This window comes from Myxocyprinus asiaticus, chromosome 22 (assembly GCF_019703515.2).
Source record: "Myxocyprinus asiaticus isolate MX2 ecotype Aquarium Trade chromosome 22, UBuf_Myxa_2, whole genome shotgun sequence".
Taxonomy (NCBI): domain Eukaryota; kingdom Metazoa; phylum Chordata; class Actinopteri; order Cypriniformes; family Catostomidae; genus Myxocyprinus; species Myxocyprinus asiaticus.
The window spans coordinates 36,010,490-36,029,514 of NC_059365.1; the positions used below are offsets into that span (position 1 = coordinate 36,010,490).

At 38.0% G+C, this 19,025-nt stretch overlaps 1 protein-coding gene and 1 pseudogene across 1 annotated transcript; one reads left to right on the plus strand and one right to left on the minus strand.

Annotated features, from left to right (window-relative positions):
- Positions 1-2,207: 2,207 nt before the first annotated feature.
- LOC127413420 (neurogenin-1-like) lies at positions 2,208-7,097 on the plus strand. The gene has a single exon (XM_051650567.1). The coding sequence runs from the start codon at positions 2,540-2,542 to the stop codon at positions 3,224-3,226; it is 687 nt and encodes a 228-aa protein (XP_051506527.1). The 5' UTR covers positions 2,208-2,539; the 3' UTR covers positions 3,227-7,097.
- Positions 7,098-9,744: 2,647 nt separating this feature from the next.
- LOC127413423 (docking protein 2-like) lies at positions 9,745-18,927 on the minus strand (annotated as a pseudogene).
- Positions 18,928-19,025: the final 98 nt, after the last annotated feature.

Sequence of the window (19,025 nt, forward strand, 5' to 3'; positions counted from 1 at the left end):
TTCAGAGAGACCCCATAATACACTGACATCAAATTAGTGGCAATATTAGGCTATTTTGGCGGAAATTATGGTTAAATCGTGGTAATTGAAGCAGCAACACCAAAAACACTCAGCTGAAGTCCAGGGGCATGCAAGAGCAAAACATACGGGCTCGAGCTAAATTATGTTTTGGTTCGGAGCTCTTTTGAGTGGAACTAAATCGGGAGGTATTAAGAAGCCTAAATGTTGGTTATTGTTTGTGATTCACTCCGAATAATTCGGACGCGTCCCGCACGGGCTCGGAGAGGAGAGCAGGCCCCTGTAAACTGAAGCGATAATGTTGTAGTGCTCAGTGATTAACTCCGTCTTGACTGAAAGGGAAAAAAGTGTGAAAGTTCAACTATCCCTGTACGCGCCGCAGCATATGGGAGACGTTAGTGTCGGCCTCTGACTGTGAGACGGGTGCCAGGGGACAACAGCTGACTGGGCTGAAGTTTGCTACTCTATTCAACATTCATTAAGAGCAGCCTCAGAGGGGCCGCACTGTCATCATCATCATCTCTCTCTCCATCACCCCCTCTGCGCAAGCCAGTCTCGTGTCCAAAAGACGTTGACTCTGCCGTCATGTTTCTTGTTGGAGCAACTCAAAAGAAGTTAAATGAATGAGAGAAATATAGATCACTGATTTGCCTATCGACCTGCTGTTTAAACATGCATCTTATTAACAGCACTGACATACAGTGTTTGAGAGTGGACTCTAAATGCGTTCACGTAGTTGAATAATTGAATTAATGTATCAATTTAAAATATTTAACAAACATTCGACTACTACATTATATCATGCTTAACAGATAACTTAATGTAGCCTATATTGAAACAAATAGGCCTATAATTACACTTTAACTTCGTTTAATTCAACTATTCTAAAACAACAGCAATATAAGCCTAATGGCAACAGCAATAATAGGCTAATAATAATAATGAGGAAAAAGCTTAATTAAATTATTTTCTTTTAGCGCTAACAGGGTCGTTCCTTGTGGTGTTTCTCAATGAGTGTCTCTGCTTATGATTTGGCCAAATATTGTTTTGCTACATCGCTAAATGATTTATGACAAGACTGAAGACACTTATCAGTTTTCCTGGACCAGTCTAAGGACAGGTGGGACTCACGACGTGCTTTGCACCTGCTCGTTTTATTGCTGCAGATTTTACAGTTTATTTGAGAAGAAATATGACGCTGCAATGCAAGTTTCTTGCTAGCTTTTATTGGATGCCAATTCCGTTGCTTATCTTGAATAAAGTGGATAAGGATGTTGGATCAAGCCCCCTGCGGTTTGAGATTTGAATTTTCCCTGTTTCCAACTTTCAAGAATCATCGACAGATTATTCTTTTTACTTTACAAAAATGATCAAATCTCCATTGTAAAAAAAATGATTAATTAAAATAGATAAACAGATTGTAAAAATGACAAATAAAAACAGATAAAAAGAAAACAAATAAATTATTTCAGTTACTAAAAAGTTAGAGGTTAAACGTTAAAGGAATATTCCGGGTTCAATTCAAGTTAAGCTCATTTGACAGCATTTGTGACATAATGTTGATTACCACTAAAAATAATTCCGATTTGTTCCTCCTTTTCTTTAAAAAAAAAAAAAAAAAAAAAAAAAAAAACGAGGTTCCAGCAAGTTATTTACAATAGAAGTGAATGGGGGCCAATCTGTAAATGTTAAAATACTCAGTGTTTCAAAAGTATAGCCACAAGATATAAACATTATACATGTTAACATATTTTAGTGTGATCACTTTTCTGTATAAAGTTATATCCAATTTTAAAACTTTGTTGCCATGTAACGCCAAACCCTGCAATCCCACAAAATGACGATTTAAACAATTTGACAGTTCAAATAGTACAAGAGTTTAACAGAACAATTAATGTAAGTGTTTTTATAAAATGATAAACTTCACATTTCTGCCTTTAAACTCTCCAAAATTTGGCCCCATTCATTTCCATTGTAAGTGCCTCACTGTGACCTCAGTTTTTGCTTTTTTAAAGAAAAGGAGGGACGAGTCGAAATTACTTTTTTTGTGATAATCAACATTTTGCCTCAAATGCTGTCGACTGAGCTTAACTTGTATTGAACCTGGAATATTCCTTTAATAAGTAAGACAATTATAATTTTAATGTAAACTTACATATCAGCGTTGCAATTGGGAAAAAAATGGGTTGTAGAATGGATAATTGTGATTATGAAAACAGCTTCACTCCAGGACAATAGTCATAACACACACACACAACTCTTTCATTATTCTATGGGGAGCATTTTCTATTGGCTGTGGCACTCAACGGGAGCATTAAGGGGAGGAGGGAGGAGAGGTGATGCCACTATAAGGCCGAACAGGATCCTGACTGAAGGTAAAGACAGAATTCTTCTTAAATAGCTGGATCAAGGACGCTAGCATAGTTTTCTCTTTTCCTATTAATAAAAGAGTATACTTTGTTTTGGACTTTTTTATATATATATATATTTATATATATATATATATATATATAAATCAGCAATGACAGCAAAAACCAAGCTTTTGCAATGGCCAGAAATCAAATTTCGGGAACGACCGGAGGATTTTACACTCTCTGAACATCCGAGGCTGACCCGCAGTGATCCCCGGGCCTGGATGACCTCTGCGACCCCCGTTTACCAATCCACAGGTGACCACTACACTCACGCGTCGGTGGATGTCACCATGGACACGTACATATCTGGAAGCAACAGTCCTTTGACAGCGGAATCCGACCTGGAAAGACCTAAAACAAATGGTGGGGTCGAGCCAAATCTGCCCGGTCCTCAGAGACACAGACGTGTGGCCGCCAATGCGAGGGAAAGGCGGAGGATGCACGGACTGAATCGAGCGTTTGACAAACTGAGGAGCGTTATTCCCTCCTTAGAGAACGAGAAAAAACTGTCTAAATATGACACCCTGCAGATGGCGCAGATATACATCACAGAACTGTCCGATTTGTTGGAGGGTGTTGTGCACTCGGAGTGCAGAGGTGTAAGGGAAGGTTGCAGCCCACCATGTAGTCAAAGGAGTCCATCTCAGTCTTTGAGGACCAGCGTCAATTACGCAATGGATGCACCTTCCTCTAATTTTGTTCCGGAGAAAAGCGACGTCACATCGTCCAACGCCAGCGATGGCGAATCGTCGCATTTTAGTGACATTGAAGAAGGACAGACTGGAGGACGCTGATGCCTTTGGTGGACTGATTTTGTGTCACTAAGTCGATAATTAATAATTATTTATTTGTCTGTGTTTTAGTAGACACCGAAAGAACCAAATACAGTAGACAGACCCTGATGATGGTTAGTCCTAGACAATGCTTCATTAAAGCTTGATTGTCAAAATTTATGAAAGCTGTCAAAAATTTACAAAAAAGGGGGAAAATGAAGAACAAATCTGTATAAGCCCTTTAGTTGCACTTTATTGACAGATCCTTACCTAATTTTGGATTTTCCATACTACATGTACAAAACCTCCATCAGTAATGAGAGAAATATGCTATTTATGTATCTTTGTGATTTTGTATTACCTCAAAAGTTTAATAAAGATTCTCTTTTCATAGATTTTGATTTGATCCTTTTATTTATGCATTGGTTATATATAACAGTAAGGTCACACAATCTGGTGGTCTGTTTGGCCGTTCTGATAAATCACATGCACATTTCTGCCTTTAAACCCTCCAAAGATTGGCTCAATTCACTTCCATAGTAAGTGCCTGTAACCCAAAGTTTTCCTTTTTTAAAAAGAAAAGGAGGGACAAGCTGATATTATTTTTTGTGGTAATCAACATTTTGCCACAAATGCTGTCCATTAAACTTAACTTGTATTAAACACAGAATATTCCTTTAACACACATTCCGCTGACTACCTGAACCACAGCAAAGAGAACAAATTTTATGGCATAAAGAATTGTAGCTGCAACAACTGGAATGCAAATTTATGGTTATTTGATGGTTCATGCCACTGACCAAATCACAGCCATAATGTTATTTACAATAACCCTCACTCTGAAGTTCAGTTGCTTCAATATACACATATTAACAGCATAACATAGTTCAATATGCATTACTTAATACTTACAATAATTACATAAAACATAGCATGTACATTGTTTATCCACCTTTTTCCTGAATGTGGAAGTGTCCTACGATTTATAACAGAAGCCTGTTTCCGTTTTCCGGTCTGCATTGTTTTCACTTGCATTGGGGTATGTTTTTAGCAGATAATATAATGTTTAGCTTATTAAAGGTGCACTCAGTAACTTTTTCCTCATTAAAAAAGTTTAACTCCTAAAGACCTGAATTGTAATTTTGCAGTATATGTAGGAAATCATGACCACTCACACTGACATGAAGACTCCAGTCATATCAGTAACCTTATAAAAGCTGTTTTATTCTACACGGAGAGGGTCCGTACATGGGGGCTGCCATGTTAGAATCACATGACCAGCTGAATACTACTCGCTTAATCTCAGTAACTGTCCTGTTATCTGACACTTTCACTCATTTATTAAAGTAATCATGGCTGACTGTGAATGCTAAATTTCTACAACGGCATCTGAAACTGAAAACTATTTATTTTAAATGATGCTGCATCCAAGCCGCTAGGTGTCAGTATAACGGCTGTTTTACATCACACACCGAAGCAGTGCGTGAGCCGAACTGAAGCAGTGTGTCACGACAATTTAGAAGCAAACAACGTGTGTGCTTTTACACTAGCAGTAATTAAAATAAAAACACCCTAGACTACAATTTTTCTACTTTTTTTTTTTTTTGGTCGACTCACGATGTCCATCAATAGTGCACTTTCACTTTAATTCAGCTTGAGCAGCGCAGCAAAAATAGACTGCGCCGAAACTTCCACTGCACTGCTGCGCATGCGCTGCTTCCAATGTAAATACACTAATTTGTTAACATGGACACCGAAAAAAATACGCACTGCTTCTGTCCTGTTTCGGCATGCGGTGTAAAACAGGCGTAAGTCCAAGATGACACAAAGACAAAAGTTACTGAGTGCACTTTTAAATTTGTAAAAAAGAAAAAAAAAAAGCATGTGGCTCCATAATTCCAACACTTACAAAGTTACAATGACCATCTTTTGACATTGCCTCACCGGTCAGAGTTTAGGTATAAATATAGTTGACATGGACCAATGGCCTGAGGTTAGTTACATTGATATTGTTAATTACTTTGAGTTGTTATGACAGCCAATAACAGCACAAATTATGCCTGAATTACTTTTGCTCTAATTAACACTTAAAATAATTTTTGTTCATTGTCTAGATTGCTTGTTTTGGAAGATTTACATTTCTTCTTATGGAAACCGGAACCAGAAAACAGTCCAGAGGCAATCAGAATCATCATGGTGCCACCCAGGGGTTGGTCAGTAAAACTGTGGATATAATCATCATCTCACAACACATTCTGTACAGATGCAAATTATTATTAAAAGATTACATTTATAGGAGCAGTTCACCAAAAAAATTAAAATGATCTCATCATTTACTTGCCCTCATGCCATCACAAACTCATTTGACTTTCTTTCTTCTGCGGAATACAAACAAAGATTTTCTGAAGAATGTATGATGTGTTTCTGTCCGTACAATGTAAGTCCAACACTTTTAAGCTAAAAAAAGACCATGAAGTGAGCATAAAAGTTATTCGTATGACTTGAACGGTTTGATGTATGTCTTCTGAAGCAATATGATATCTTTGGGTGAGAATTGTTTTTCCTTTTTTTTTAGTTTGGGATAGGGGGATTTGTGTTTTTTGTATTTATTTATTTATTTATTTTTGGGATACTTTTCAAATGTACCGCGGTCTGATAAACACTAGAAAATGAAAATGCAACTTCTTATTTATGTATAATGATACTGATATTGAGTACCTGGCAACCGTGCACTGTGTTTCAGGCTGGGTGACAAATTTATAGTGAATAGTGGTCTGATAAACTCTAGAAGATGAAAAATGCAACTTCTTTTTTATGTATAAAGATACCGATATTGAGTACCTGGCAACCGTGCGCTGTGTTTCAGGCTGGATGACAAATTTATAGTGAATAAGGACATTTTATCTGTTTCTCATCCAAAGCGATCGTATCACTTCAGAAGACATACTAAACACTTGGCCAAATGGATTACTTTTATGCTGCCTTTATGTCCTTTTTGGAGCTCGAAGGTTTTGGACCCCATTGACATACATTGCAAGTGCAAAACATTCTTCAAAATATCTTTGTTAGTGTTCCACAGAAGATGAAAAAAGTCAGACGAGTTTAGGATGGCAGAAGGGTGAGTAAATGATGAGAGAATTTTCACTTTTGGGTGAACTATCCCTTTAAAACTTGGGTGTCACAGATATGCCTAAAGTTATTCAACATTTTACTTCTGTAATGTTACTTATGTTTGAGTAAAATAGCATATTCAGCATGGAAATTATACATATTTAAAATAAATTAAACGATATTATCCATTGGAAAATCATTGGATTGTATCATTGGATCGTGAAAAACTGTCTCTGCACCATGATAAAATGATCACACTCATGCTCTCAAGAGAGCAGCTCGGAAAATGGAGCACAAGTGGAAGAGTACAAAATTAGAGGTATTTTGCGGTGCATGGAAGGATAGTTTCTGTAGCTACAGACAGGCACTAAAAGCTGCCAGGTCTGCATATTTTAGCAAACTCATAAAAAATAATCACAACAATCCTACAGTAGGTGTTAATTCAGTACTGTGGCTAAATTGGTTAAGAATAAAGCCTCGACTGAACCAGATATTTCATCGCAGCACAATAGTAATGACTTCATGAATTTCTTTACTGATAAAATTGAAATAGTCCAATAAAATTGGAATTATACAATCGTCTGTCACAGTACCACAGAAAACAGTATCTCATAATTTTCCTCAAAAGCAACTTCAATCCTTCGCTATCATTGGTCATGAAGAGCTTACAAAACTTATCAAAACATCAAAAGCCACAATATGTATGTTAGATCCAAAATTAACTAAGACCTTAAAAGGGATATTCCCTGTAATCTCAGAACCTCTTCTTAATATTATTAACTCCTCGCTATCCTTAGAACATGTCCCAAAAAACTTTAAAATTGCAGTTATCAAATCGCTTATTAAGAAGCCACAGCTTGATCCAGGAGAACTGACTAATTATAGACCGATTTCAAATCTCCCATTTATGTTGAAAATACTAGAAAATGTAGTGTCCTCCCACCTATGTTCATTTCTACAGAGAAATAGTATATATGAATGTAGTGCGGAGGAGGGCGGGGCCGGAATGATGCACGCCTGTCAGCCTGATGAGGCGAGCGAGGGATAAAGGTGACCAGAGACGGCAGTTCGAGAGAGAGAGAGAGAACTACAGGCAGCGGCCCCGCCCTCCTCTGCGCTACAGTGAACAATTTCAGTCAGGATTTAGGCCCCATCACAGTACAGAGACTGCACTTATCAGAGTTACAAATGACTTGCTCTTATCATCTGATCGCGGCTGCATTTCTCTTCTAGTGCTTTTAGATCTTAGTGCTGCATTTGACACGATAGATCACGACATTCTCTTGAACAGGCAGGAGAATTATGTTGGCATTTGTGGACTTCCATTGCATGGTTTAGGTCCTATTTAGCAGACCACTACCACTTTGTCTGTGTAAACAAAAAGTTAAGTATGGAGTGCCACAGGGATCAGTTTTAGGGCCTCTGCTTTTCTCCTTATATATGTTTCCCCTGGGAGATATTATCAGGAATCAAGGAATAAGTTTCCACTGTTATGCCGATGATACCCAACTTTATATTTCTGTGAAACCTGACGAAATTTCACAATTCTCCAAATTAGTAGAGTGTATCAAAGATTGGATGGCCAGAAATGTCCTTTTACTAAATTCCGACAAAAGAGAGGTACTAATTATTGGACCAAAAACCTCTAAAAATAAGCAGCTAAAATATAATTTGACTCTCGATGGATATACTGTTACATCGTCTTCTACAGCAAAGAACTTAGGTGTTAAATTTGATAGCAATCTGTCCTTTGAAAATCAAATTTCCAATGTTTGTAGAACAGCATTCTTCCACCTCAGAAATATTGCTAAGTTACGACACATGGTCTCTATTGCTGATGCCGAAAAACTAATTCATGCGTTCATGACCTCAAGATAGATTATTGTAATGCATTACTGGGAGGATGTCCTGCAAGTTCAATAAATAAACTTCAATTGGTTCAAAATGCAGCAGCCAGAGTGCTGACTAGAACCAAGAAATATGATCATATTAGCCCCATTTTATCATTGTTACTTTGGCTACCTGTTCAATTTCGTATTAATTAAAAACATTTGTTAACTACGTACAAAGCTCTGAATGGTCTAGCTCCGCAGTACTTAAATGACCTTCTACCACACTATATTCCATCAGGTTCATTATGATCGCAAAATTCTGGCCTGTTAATAGTTCCTAGAATATCAAAATCCACAAAAGTAGGTAGATCATTTTCCTATTTGTATCCTAAACTATGGAATAGTCTCCCTAATACTGTTCGGGACACAGACACACTCACTCAGTTTAAGTCTAGATTAAAAACTCATCTATTTAGCCAGGCATACACCTAATGTATCCATCAACTCGCAATTAGTTTTCAATTAGCTTTAGTTAGGTCTGCCGGAACCAGAAACATTTATCATGCTCTATAACTGTTTCCCTGTCTCAACCTCGGGATTCATATTCCGAGGTTACCAGAGCCGGCCAGATCCACCTCCGTTCCTGCTTGATGTCGGACTCCACTGCTATGTGTCTCTGAGTGATGATGACTAAACACAGTCTTTGCCAGCCAAACATCACTTCAGTCTATTACAGAGGACTTCAGGAGATGAACTGATGCCAACTCCAACCATAAAACATGGGATACTGGCTGCATCTCCGCCTGGTACGGCAATAGCACCGCCCACAACCGCAAAGCACTGCAAAGGGTGGTGCGAACTGCCAGACACATCATCGGAGGTGAGCTTCCCTCCCTCCAGGAAATATATACAAGGCGATGTGTGAAAAAAGCTCGGAGGATCATCAGAGACTCCAGCCACCCGAGCCATGGGCTGTTCTCACTGCTACCATCAGGTAGGCGGTATCGCAGCATCAGGACCCGCACCAGCCGACTCCATGATAGCTTCTTCCCCCAAGCAATCAGACTTTTGAACTCTTGATCTCCCATGATCAAAATACATCAGCACTGCACTTTGTTACCCTTATTCTTATATCTCACACCGGACTGTCATAAATTATATTATTATTATTATTATATTATGTCTCTCTTAACAACTGACTATCAACCGACAGCCTGAATGTCAATACAGTACAATACTGTACATTCTATATATATATACTTTTTTATATATAATTTTTTATTTTTATTGAATAATGTGTATCTATATAGTGCGTATTGTATACTGTACAGTGTATGTTATTATTTGTATATTGTTGAGTGTAATTATGTGTATATCAGACGTTTAAATTGTGTTGTGTTAATTTGATGTTATTTTAAATTGGTATATGTCTCATCACTGTCACGACTGCTATGTTGATCGGAACTGCACCCAAGAATTTCACACACCATTGCACTTGTGTATATGGCTGTGTGACAATAAAGTGATTTGATTTGATTTGATTTGATACTTCATAAGCCACTGCCTGAACCTTAGGATAGACCTCACTGAAATTACCTGCTGGTTGAACTGCGATGCACCTCACTGATCTCTTCCTGCATCACCTTGGTCTAACGATGGACTACACTCTTAAAATAGAATACATAGACTTCCAATTATTTGCCAACAAAAGCCTTCTTCGGTCAATTAACAAAGGACAATGCATTAATTTGAACTTCTGCAGTTAATCCAGGATGAACTTCAAAGACATTAGTCATTAATCTTACAGTTCATACAAAATCTTTGTTTAAACACTGGCCCTTAACACTTACTTAGTTTATTCATTTTAAACCATGACCTGCACTGCACATAAATAACTAATATTGGCATTATATTCATGCTGGTTAGCCAGAGGTGAACTGGCCCCCACAGTGAGCCTGGTTTCTCCCAAGGTTATTTTTCTCCATTAATCAACATCTTATGGAGTTTTGTGTTCCTTGCCACAGTCGCCTTCGGCTTGCTCACTGGAGTTCTAAATACAATTATGATTTAATTATTTACTTATTTATTTTTACACACAATTTACAATCATATTTAATCAAACTACACGATGACTCTAAGACTTTATAGATATTACCATTTTCATTTTCTATTAGTGCATTATTTTCTGTGATGCTGCTTTGAAACGATGTGTGTTGTGAAAAGCGCTATACAAATAAAAATGACTTGACAACAACTTTGCATTTATTCACTTTCACACAAATCACGGGTACTGTGGCTTTTTCGCTCTATTACCCTGCTATGTTATTATATCAAAACACTTTTACTCTAATGCATAATTTGAAAAACGATACATTTTACTGCTTGTATTACAGACCCACCTACATTTACACCAATATGATTAGCTTCTATTCTAGCTCACTTGATAGAGTGTTGGACTCAGAGATTGGGCTTCGAGCCCAGTCAAGGATGCTTGAAGCAAAAGTGCCGTAGAAGAGACACAAAATTGTGCGGCTGCTTCAGTAAATGCTTTTCATGTCAAATTTGCTTTTAAAACACTATCAGTTAGGTTTAGGTGTTGGTTTAGGGTAAGGATGTCTGTTTTGTTCACCTCTCATTTATCTTTTAGAACACTGTTGGTGTTTTGACACCCCCCCACTGGACACTTCACTGGGAAACTGCAGCCAAACATGTAATGAGGTACGTAATTTTGGTTTGCAAAAATTTGCATGTAAATTTCATGAGATCAAGCTGATTTTATCGTTTGGAATAAATTCATCAGGGTACTGATGAATCTTTCTCGATTAATGTGTATTAAGAAAGCAAAAAGGGTAAATTTTTATTTCAGGATGACTTAAACTTTAATTAGCAGTGACATTAACCCTAACTGTTGGCATAGAAACATTAATCAGTCATCTGCTCTTCTAGTCTTTCTAGATGATCGAAACTTCCTCCATGTGACCTGGGAGGGAATGGAGGTGGAATCTTGGACAGCTCTTTAAACAAGATGTTAGAAAGAGTCTGTTTGAAGTCAACAGGGACTTCCGTGGAAGTGGTAACATGAGTTTGCTGGTCTGTGTTGGGCTGTTCTTGACCATCATTATCCTCAATCTGTCTATTCTTCTGTTTTGCAGTGAAATTCACCGTGCTGTATAGTGCCTCGATGTTCAGTTGGTCCTGATCGGCCTTTGTCATAGCAGTCCAGTTAGTATAGGGAGTGTCCTCCTTTTTGTTCTCATAAGGCTCTTGTGATGATGTCCATGCTTCCTCTTTATCCGTGATTTCATGTGCATCCTGTTTATTGTGAATTCTAAAGTGTGCTGGTGGACTAGGAGGCATTGGGACTTTTGGGAAATTTGTTTTTACTCTAGGTTTTGGTTGTGGTGCAATAGTGGCATACAAGGAATCATCTGGGCTTCTCACAGGGGTTTTGACAGAGGGAGGATCTGGAAAGGAGAATTTTCTGCGTGGTACCTCTGGGAGGGGTCTTTCCAGATTTATGTTGGTTGGAGGATGCTTATCAACACTGGGCCTGTACTGTGGTTTGGCTTTAGGCATGGATGGTGGGGGTGGAGGGGCTTGTGGAAGAAGGTTAATTGGTGTCTCTTGGACACTCTGGTGCATGAAAGCCTCCTCAGTGGCCCTGTGTATTGGTTGCACATGTCTTTGTGGTACAGGTGGGCAAGGTCGGTCCTGATTCATGTTGACTGGAGGATGCTTATTAACCTTAAGTTTGCCCTTAGATCTCTCCTGTGGTTTGGGTTTAGGTGAGGGTGGTGGGGGTAGAGAATCCTTTTGAAGAGGGGTGGATGGTGCCAGCAGATCTTGGACACTCTGATGAATGAGAGCCTCCCCAATGACTTTGTGAATTTGCTTTCCTTGTTTGCATTGTATCACTGGGCAGGGTCTTTCTTGACTCATGTTGATTAGAGCAAGCATTAGGTCTGTCCTGTGTTTTGGTTTTAGGTGAAGGGGGTTTGGATACAAACTCTGGAAGAGCAGTGGCTTGTGCTAGCAGTTCTTGGACACTCTGGTGCATGATTGCTTCTTCAATGGCTCTGTGTATTTGAGACCCCTGTTTGGACATGAAAATGAACTGACCCTCTCCTGTGTGACACCGACGACCAGCCTCAATCATGATTCCTCCCTGAAAAGATATAAACAATGAATAAACTGAATAAATGGGTGAACCTCACAAATCTTGCCCAGTTCATGTATTTCACCCCAAAATCATGTTAAAAAATTAAGGTGGGGTCGGGACAAAATTGCACTCTTTTTTATTTGTAACATCTGATATACTTCTTCATATTCTACTATAGTCCTGGTTATACATATTATGGCATAGGCCTATTTTGAGACAATAAAGGCTCTTTGCAGTATTTTTATTACAAGCACATTTTCCCAATAAATGTTCATTGCCATAATGAAATAAATAAATTATATCTGATTCTCATTAGTGTAGAATTACAGTTGAAGCCAGAAGTTTACATACACTTAGGTTGAAGTCATTAAAACTAATTTTTTAACCACTCCACAGATTTAATATTAGCAAACTATAGTTTTGGCAAGTCGTTTAGGATATCTACTTTGTGCATGATACAAGTAATTTTTCCAACAAATGTTTACAGACAAGTTGTTTCACATTTAATTGATTATATCATAATTCCAGTGGGTCAGCAGTTTACATACACTAAGTTAACTGTGCCTTTAAGCAGCTTGGAAAATTCCAGAAAATGATGTCAAGCCTTTAGACAATTAGCCAATTAGCTTCTGATAGGAGGTGTACTGAACTGGAGGTGTACCTTTGGATGTATTTTAAGGCCTACCTTCAAACTCAGTGCCTCTTTGCTTGACATCATGGGAAAATCAAAAGAAATCAGCCAAGACCTCAGAAAAAAACATTTTTGGACCTCCACAAGTCTGGTTCATCCTTGGGAGCAATTTCCAAACACCTGAAGGTACCACGTTCATCTGTACAAACAATAGTATGTATGCAAGTATAAACACCATGGGACCACGTAGCCATCATACCACTCTGTCTCCTAGAGACAGAGACACATTCTGTCTCCTAGAGATGAATGTAGTTTGGTGCAAAAAGTGCAAATAAATTCCAGAACAACAGCAAAGGACCTTGTGAAGATGCTGGAGGAAACAGGTAGACAAGTATCTATATCCACAGTAAAACGAGTCCTATATTGACATAGCCTGAAAGGCTGCTCAGCAAGGAAGAAGCCACTGCTCCAAAACCGCTATAAAAAATCCAGACTACAGTTTACAAGTGCACATGGGGACAAAGATCTTACTTTTTGGAGAAATATCCTCTGGTCTGATGAAACAAAAATTGAACTGTTTGGCCATAATGACCATCATTATGTTTGCAGGAAAAAGGGTGAGGATTGCAAGCCGAAGAACACCATCCCAACTGTTAAGCATGGGGGTGGCAGCATTATGTTGTGGGGGTGCTTTGCTGCAGGAGGGTCTAGTGCACTTCACAAAATAGATGGCATCATGAGGAAGGAAAATTATGTGGATATATTGAATCAACATCTCAAGACATCAGCCAGGAAGTCAGTCGCAAATGGGTCTTCCAAATGGACAATGACCCCAAGCATACCTCCAAAGTTGTGGCAAAATGGCTTAAGGACAACAGAGTCAAGGCATTGGAGTGGCCATTACAAAGCCCTGACCTCAATCCGATGGAAAATTTGTGGGCAGAACTGAAAAAGTGTGTGCAAGCAAGGAGGCCTACAAACCTGACTCAGTTACACCAGTTCTGTCTGGAGGAATGACCAAAATTCCAGCAACTTATTGTGAGAAGCTTGTGGAAGGCTACCCAAAACATTTGACCCAAGTGAAACAATTTAAAGGCAATGCTACCAAATACTAACAAAGTGTATGTAAACTTCTGACCCACTGGGAATGTGATGAAAGAAATAAAAGCTGAAATAAATCCTTCTCTCTACTATTATTCTGACATTTCACATTCTTGAAATAAAGTAGTGATCCTAACTGACCTAAGACAGGGAAAGTTTTCAATGATTAAATATCAGGAATTGTGTAAAACTGAGTTTAAATGTATTTGGTTAAAGTGTATGTAAACTTCTGACTTCAACTGTAGATTTATAATTTAATTGGAAAATAAAAATGTGCTTAATTGTCATGAAAATAAATATCACAATGCAAAAAAATCTCAGTGCGGTCATTTGCATGCACAATCCTACACCGATTATGGTTAATATGCAGAGAAAGTGTAAGATCATGTAAACATCTTAAACTTTTTTTAAGGTCATAATCGGTTTAAGCAAAAATGATTTTTGGCAATTTCCCTAAATTTGCAAATAATGTAAATTAGCATAAATCTCAATTAAAAAAGCGTTTATTAAAAAAAAAAAAAAAATGAAATGAAATGAAAAGCAAAGGTTAATAGGCTAAACTGAATGAAAATTTCACTACTGATAGAAAGAACTACACATTAGTAGTTAACAATTATAAATTCTTCAAAATAATTTCCTTAATCCAATTAGCCCCTTACAACCATTGAACAAATATACTTATGTTTATATAAGTCAGAATGTTGCAAGGAGGGTTGGAGGCATCCATATGTTTTATTTATTTTTCAGAGGAGCACCTTGACTTGGCCAAATCTTCTGAGAAGCCTATAGGGCCACTGAAAGATGGCCTGTCCTGTCTTTAGGTCCAGCAGGCAAATAGCCTCTTTTTCAGAAGACAGCAGGTATGGGCCAGACATCCTGCACCTCTGAGACGCATCTGTGCTCTGCACTGTCACCTGGAACTGGCCTGAGGGGTGGAATTCACAAGAACATCAAATCTCTTGACAATCTATGAGGTTAGACCACTTGAATTTAAAAGCTAAGGCAGAACAGAAGATATCTTACATGGGTAGCCAAGCATAAAGAAGCAGTAAAAATAAAATAATATTTGCTTCAATCTAATTACAAAAAATTACATACTGTATAATGTTATCTATTATTTTATTATAATATTTATATAAATAATAAGTGCCTACAAAACAGGCTGTATAATTCCATTTGAACAAATTTCCTTTTTCAAATTCCACCTAAATAATACTATGATAATGCAAAAGAATTAATTGAGTCTCATCCCTTTAAGCACAATATACATCGTAAGTGAGAAAAGAGTTCAAATCAGGTGCTGTTAATTCTGGTACAAGCTAAATTGGTCAAAACATATTCTTTAGTATTTGCAAAACAAACTACTATCTTCTAAATCAAACACTCCTTAACAGGAAATGTACTACTTGCACATTGTCACACACATCTTTATAACTCTCTCTGCAGTGCATTTGCATGGCTTAAGAATACATTTCAGATAACATGTTCTCATACAATGACAATAAAAACATTTAAAAAAAAAAGACTTTTATCAAGTTAATTTGTGCCTTGTTGTTATGAAGCATTTTTGTTATCAAGGTTACAAATCAGCTTGTCACTGACTACCAGTTTCTCTGAGTCAGACTTAACATTTCATAATTCCCTAAGCAAAACATGTAACTTTAAAAAATACAATCCATAACATAACATACTTCTAAGTGTTTGAAAATAAAAAATATGGATACTGAGTATGTATAAGTATGTGCTAAAATGCACAACTCTATCTAAACGGAGAAAAAAATGGAGCCGGAGGGGAAACATCTTTAATATGTCCTTGTAAGGCTTGATCAACAGGTTTAAACATATTGTGCTGTTGACATATCCAAGATATAACTAGGCATGACAATGTAGAGAATTAATCTAGAATATTTTTTATAGACACACATGTACCTGTCTCTATTTAGCCTAAAATACTGTGAAAGTGACTCTTTTTTGTGATCTGTTCTATTTATTTAATATCTTTATAGATGTGAAGGAACACAAACATCTCTGATGTCAATAAAACACTGTGTAATGGAAGAACATGTAAAACTACGTCATTTAGACACATCCTTTTTCACAACTGTGACAAACATTTAGCAACACCTAGTTTAGCAGCAGATAATTCTTATCATGGTTCTTAATCAGACTGTGTATTTTTAGATATGTATTTCAAACGGTCTCACCTGCACCCCAAGTTGAGTACAGTTCATTGTCAGCCAGTTGCATGTATTTATCTCTCTGGACCTTCCTGCCATCTTCAGTTCCATTTGTCTTCTAAAAAACAAAGAGGTTGACAACAATGCACATGAGTAATTCCTCTTTTTATGGTATCAGTTTTCTTTGAAGAGAGACCAAGAACACTCTTGTGCAATCACAAATAGTAGTGGATATCTGCACTTCCTCTGTCAAGATGGCTGGTCTTTTGTGTTAGAAAAACTGATGCTGAACCTCAAAAACATGTTCCCATCAAATGATTACTTTGTTTGTAAATTACGTCAAGTAGAACAAGTTTCTGGTGCAACATCCCTCTTGGTCCTGGTACAAAATTACTATCAACCAGTCGGAATTTAGGGATATGGAAAGGGTTAGATTTGAGCTGGTGTTATAGGCTTGAATAACATTCTATCAACCAATAATTCTGCTTTTATTTTAGGGCTAGTTCATTTGAATTCGGCAACAGTATGTTGAAAGTTCTGCTACTGAAATCGGTTTGTGCTTACCAAAATCTGAACCAATGCCCACAGTAGACAAAGCTGGAAGTGTTGAACGTATAGGCATACGCAAGCTTCAGTTTCCAGGTGAAATGTCCATAGAGGGGAGCCAAAAGCAAGTTGTATTTGTTGCTGTTAATGATGCAATACATTCAAGAGGAAAGCACATTTTACTAACCCTACTCCCAAACCTAAACCTAATTGTCAGTGGAGTAAAAATTTTATTTTACAGTGAAAAAGAAACTTCTGAATCACGCTCACCATTGTTTATGTGAATGTGATTACTTCCTGGTTTCCATGGGACCAGAACCCGTGTCTCGAAGGTTACCTGCACAATGTGCAATCAGTAACACCAGAGGGAAAAGTGCTACTTTTTTAAATGATGCAAAAATGTTGGATGGGCGCTTGTAAGTAATTCGGCAGAATGGGGTTGATTTCAGGGTACCGGACTGTTAGGTAGCAACATGTTGATTTCCTGAGTGATCTTGTTGGGTAGAGATTAGAGCACAGTGTTTATTTTGTGAGCACTTGCGTAGCCAGTGCTCTTTTCCATTCCACCTGTCAATCCCCATTCCATACTTTCACCAAGTAGGACTTGTTCCTCGATCAACATCCTTGTTGGTCCTGAAACAACAGTCCTATTAAATAATCATATTTTAGGGATATGGGGTCGGTTTGGGGTTAGGTTTAGGATTGGGGCTTGAACAAAATTTGTCAATCAATAATTTCTCTCTGATTTTAGGTGCAGTGAAGGGATAAGGATGTGTTAGGGTAAGGGAAGGGTAAGGGTTAGGTGTTGAGGTTAAGATAGGAGGATTGTTGTTCCAGGACCAATAAAAAGATGTCGATCCAGGAACACTCTCTACTTAGGAAAATTACCAGTTGGACACAGTTATCCAGTTACCATACCTGAAAGGCCAGCTGGCAGAGAACAGATATCCAGTCTTCCTGTGTGGGTGCAGCAATGGTGTAGGTGCAAGAGGTGGTGTTTAAAAAGAAGGTTGAGCAATCTTTGGGACAGCTCTCTCCTGGGGCCGGAGTGATGCTTAGACAGTCTGTCAGGTAAATCACCCGTTTGTCTGTCTTCCGGAGCCCTTTAGGCCTTGCAGTGGTTAACCCCTTTAAGCCCCCTCCATCACGCATATCAAACAGCTCCATGCGACCAATCCCGGCAGAGCTGGGCTCAAATAAAATCAGCCAGGTTTTCCGCCATATCTTCTACGGGAACAAGGGGAGAAGTCAGTTATATTTGAGGCAATGACAGAGCAAAGAAAGTGAAATATTTTGTGGCATAATGGGAAAGGGTTTAAAATCAAACTGTCTGGTTCTGTACTCCGTTGGGACTCTTAGATATCTGGAAGAACATGCCAGAGGGGGCAGAAGTTCTTAAACATGCCGTCGTTTTATCTCGCATGCATGATTAATGGCCGTTAAACGCTACCATGAAGATAGAAAAACCTCAGGTTGTTAACCAGCTGCCGTTTCCCCTCTTATATTAATAATATACAGCTGAGGGTTTCTACCCACCATCATTCTCAAGGCTAGAAGTAAATTATTTAGCAGTGCTCTAATGCTGCTATTACTGAGTGATTAGCAAAGATATGTCTACATACACAATATGGCTGCATGTGACAATTTCCCAAACCAAAAGCACAGTACTCCCTCACTAGCACATAAAATCCTCCCAATATTACACATAAATATATATAACATTTAGGCATTTCGCAGACACTTTTATTCAGCACCATACTCTGCTAGTTGATCTTCAAGAGCAGTATAAAATATAAGCAACAACATAAAAGCATTACATGCACATCATTTCTAATAATTGTTTAAATTAACAAAAATTGCCCAACTTAAATTGGAAATTGTATAATTATAAGCATTAAAAAAAAATTAAAAAAAGAACTCACCTTCCCAAATCTGACCCCTTGCAAAAAAAGTGGCCCCTCTTTAGTTACTACGTCCATTTTGCTAGTTTGGCTCAAAGTGTTACAGTTTTTATACTTCCTCTGTTGTCAGAAGGTAGTAACAGAGAGATAGCGAGAGTGAGACACTATATTAAGCAAGAGCCTCTGTGAAGGTGGGGCCACGTCATTCGCCTTCAAGTGTCTAAAATGGTTCCCACTGGTTTAATACACCCTCTGAGAACTTGTTCATTACTGCTTTACTTCTTAACAACCCAAGCTGGGTCACAAACAGAATGTTTCATAAAGATGTAAAAAGGGATAGAACTGTCTGTGAATCCAGAATA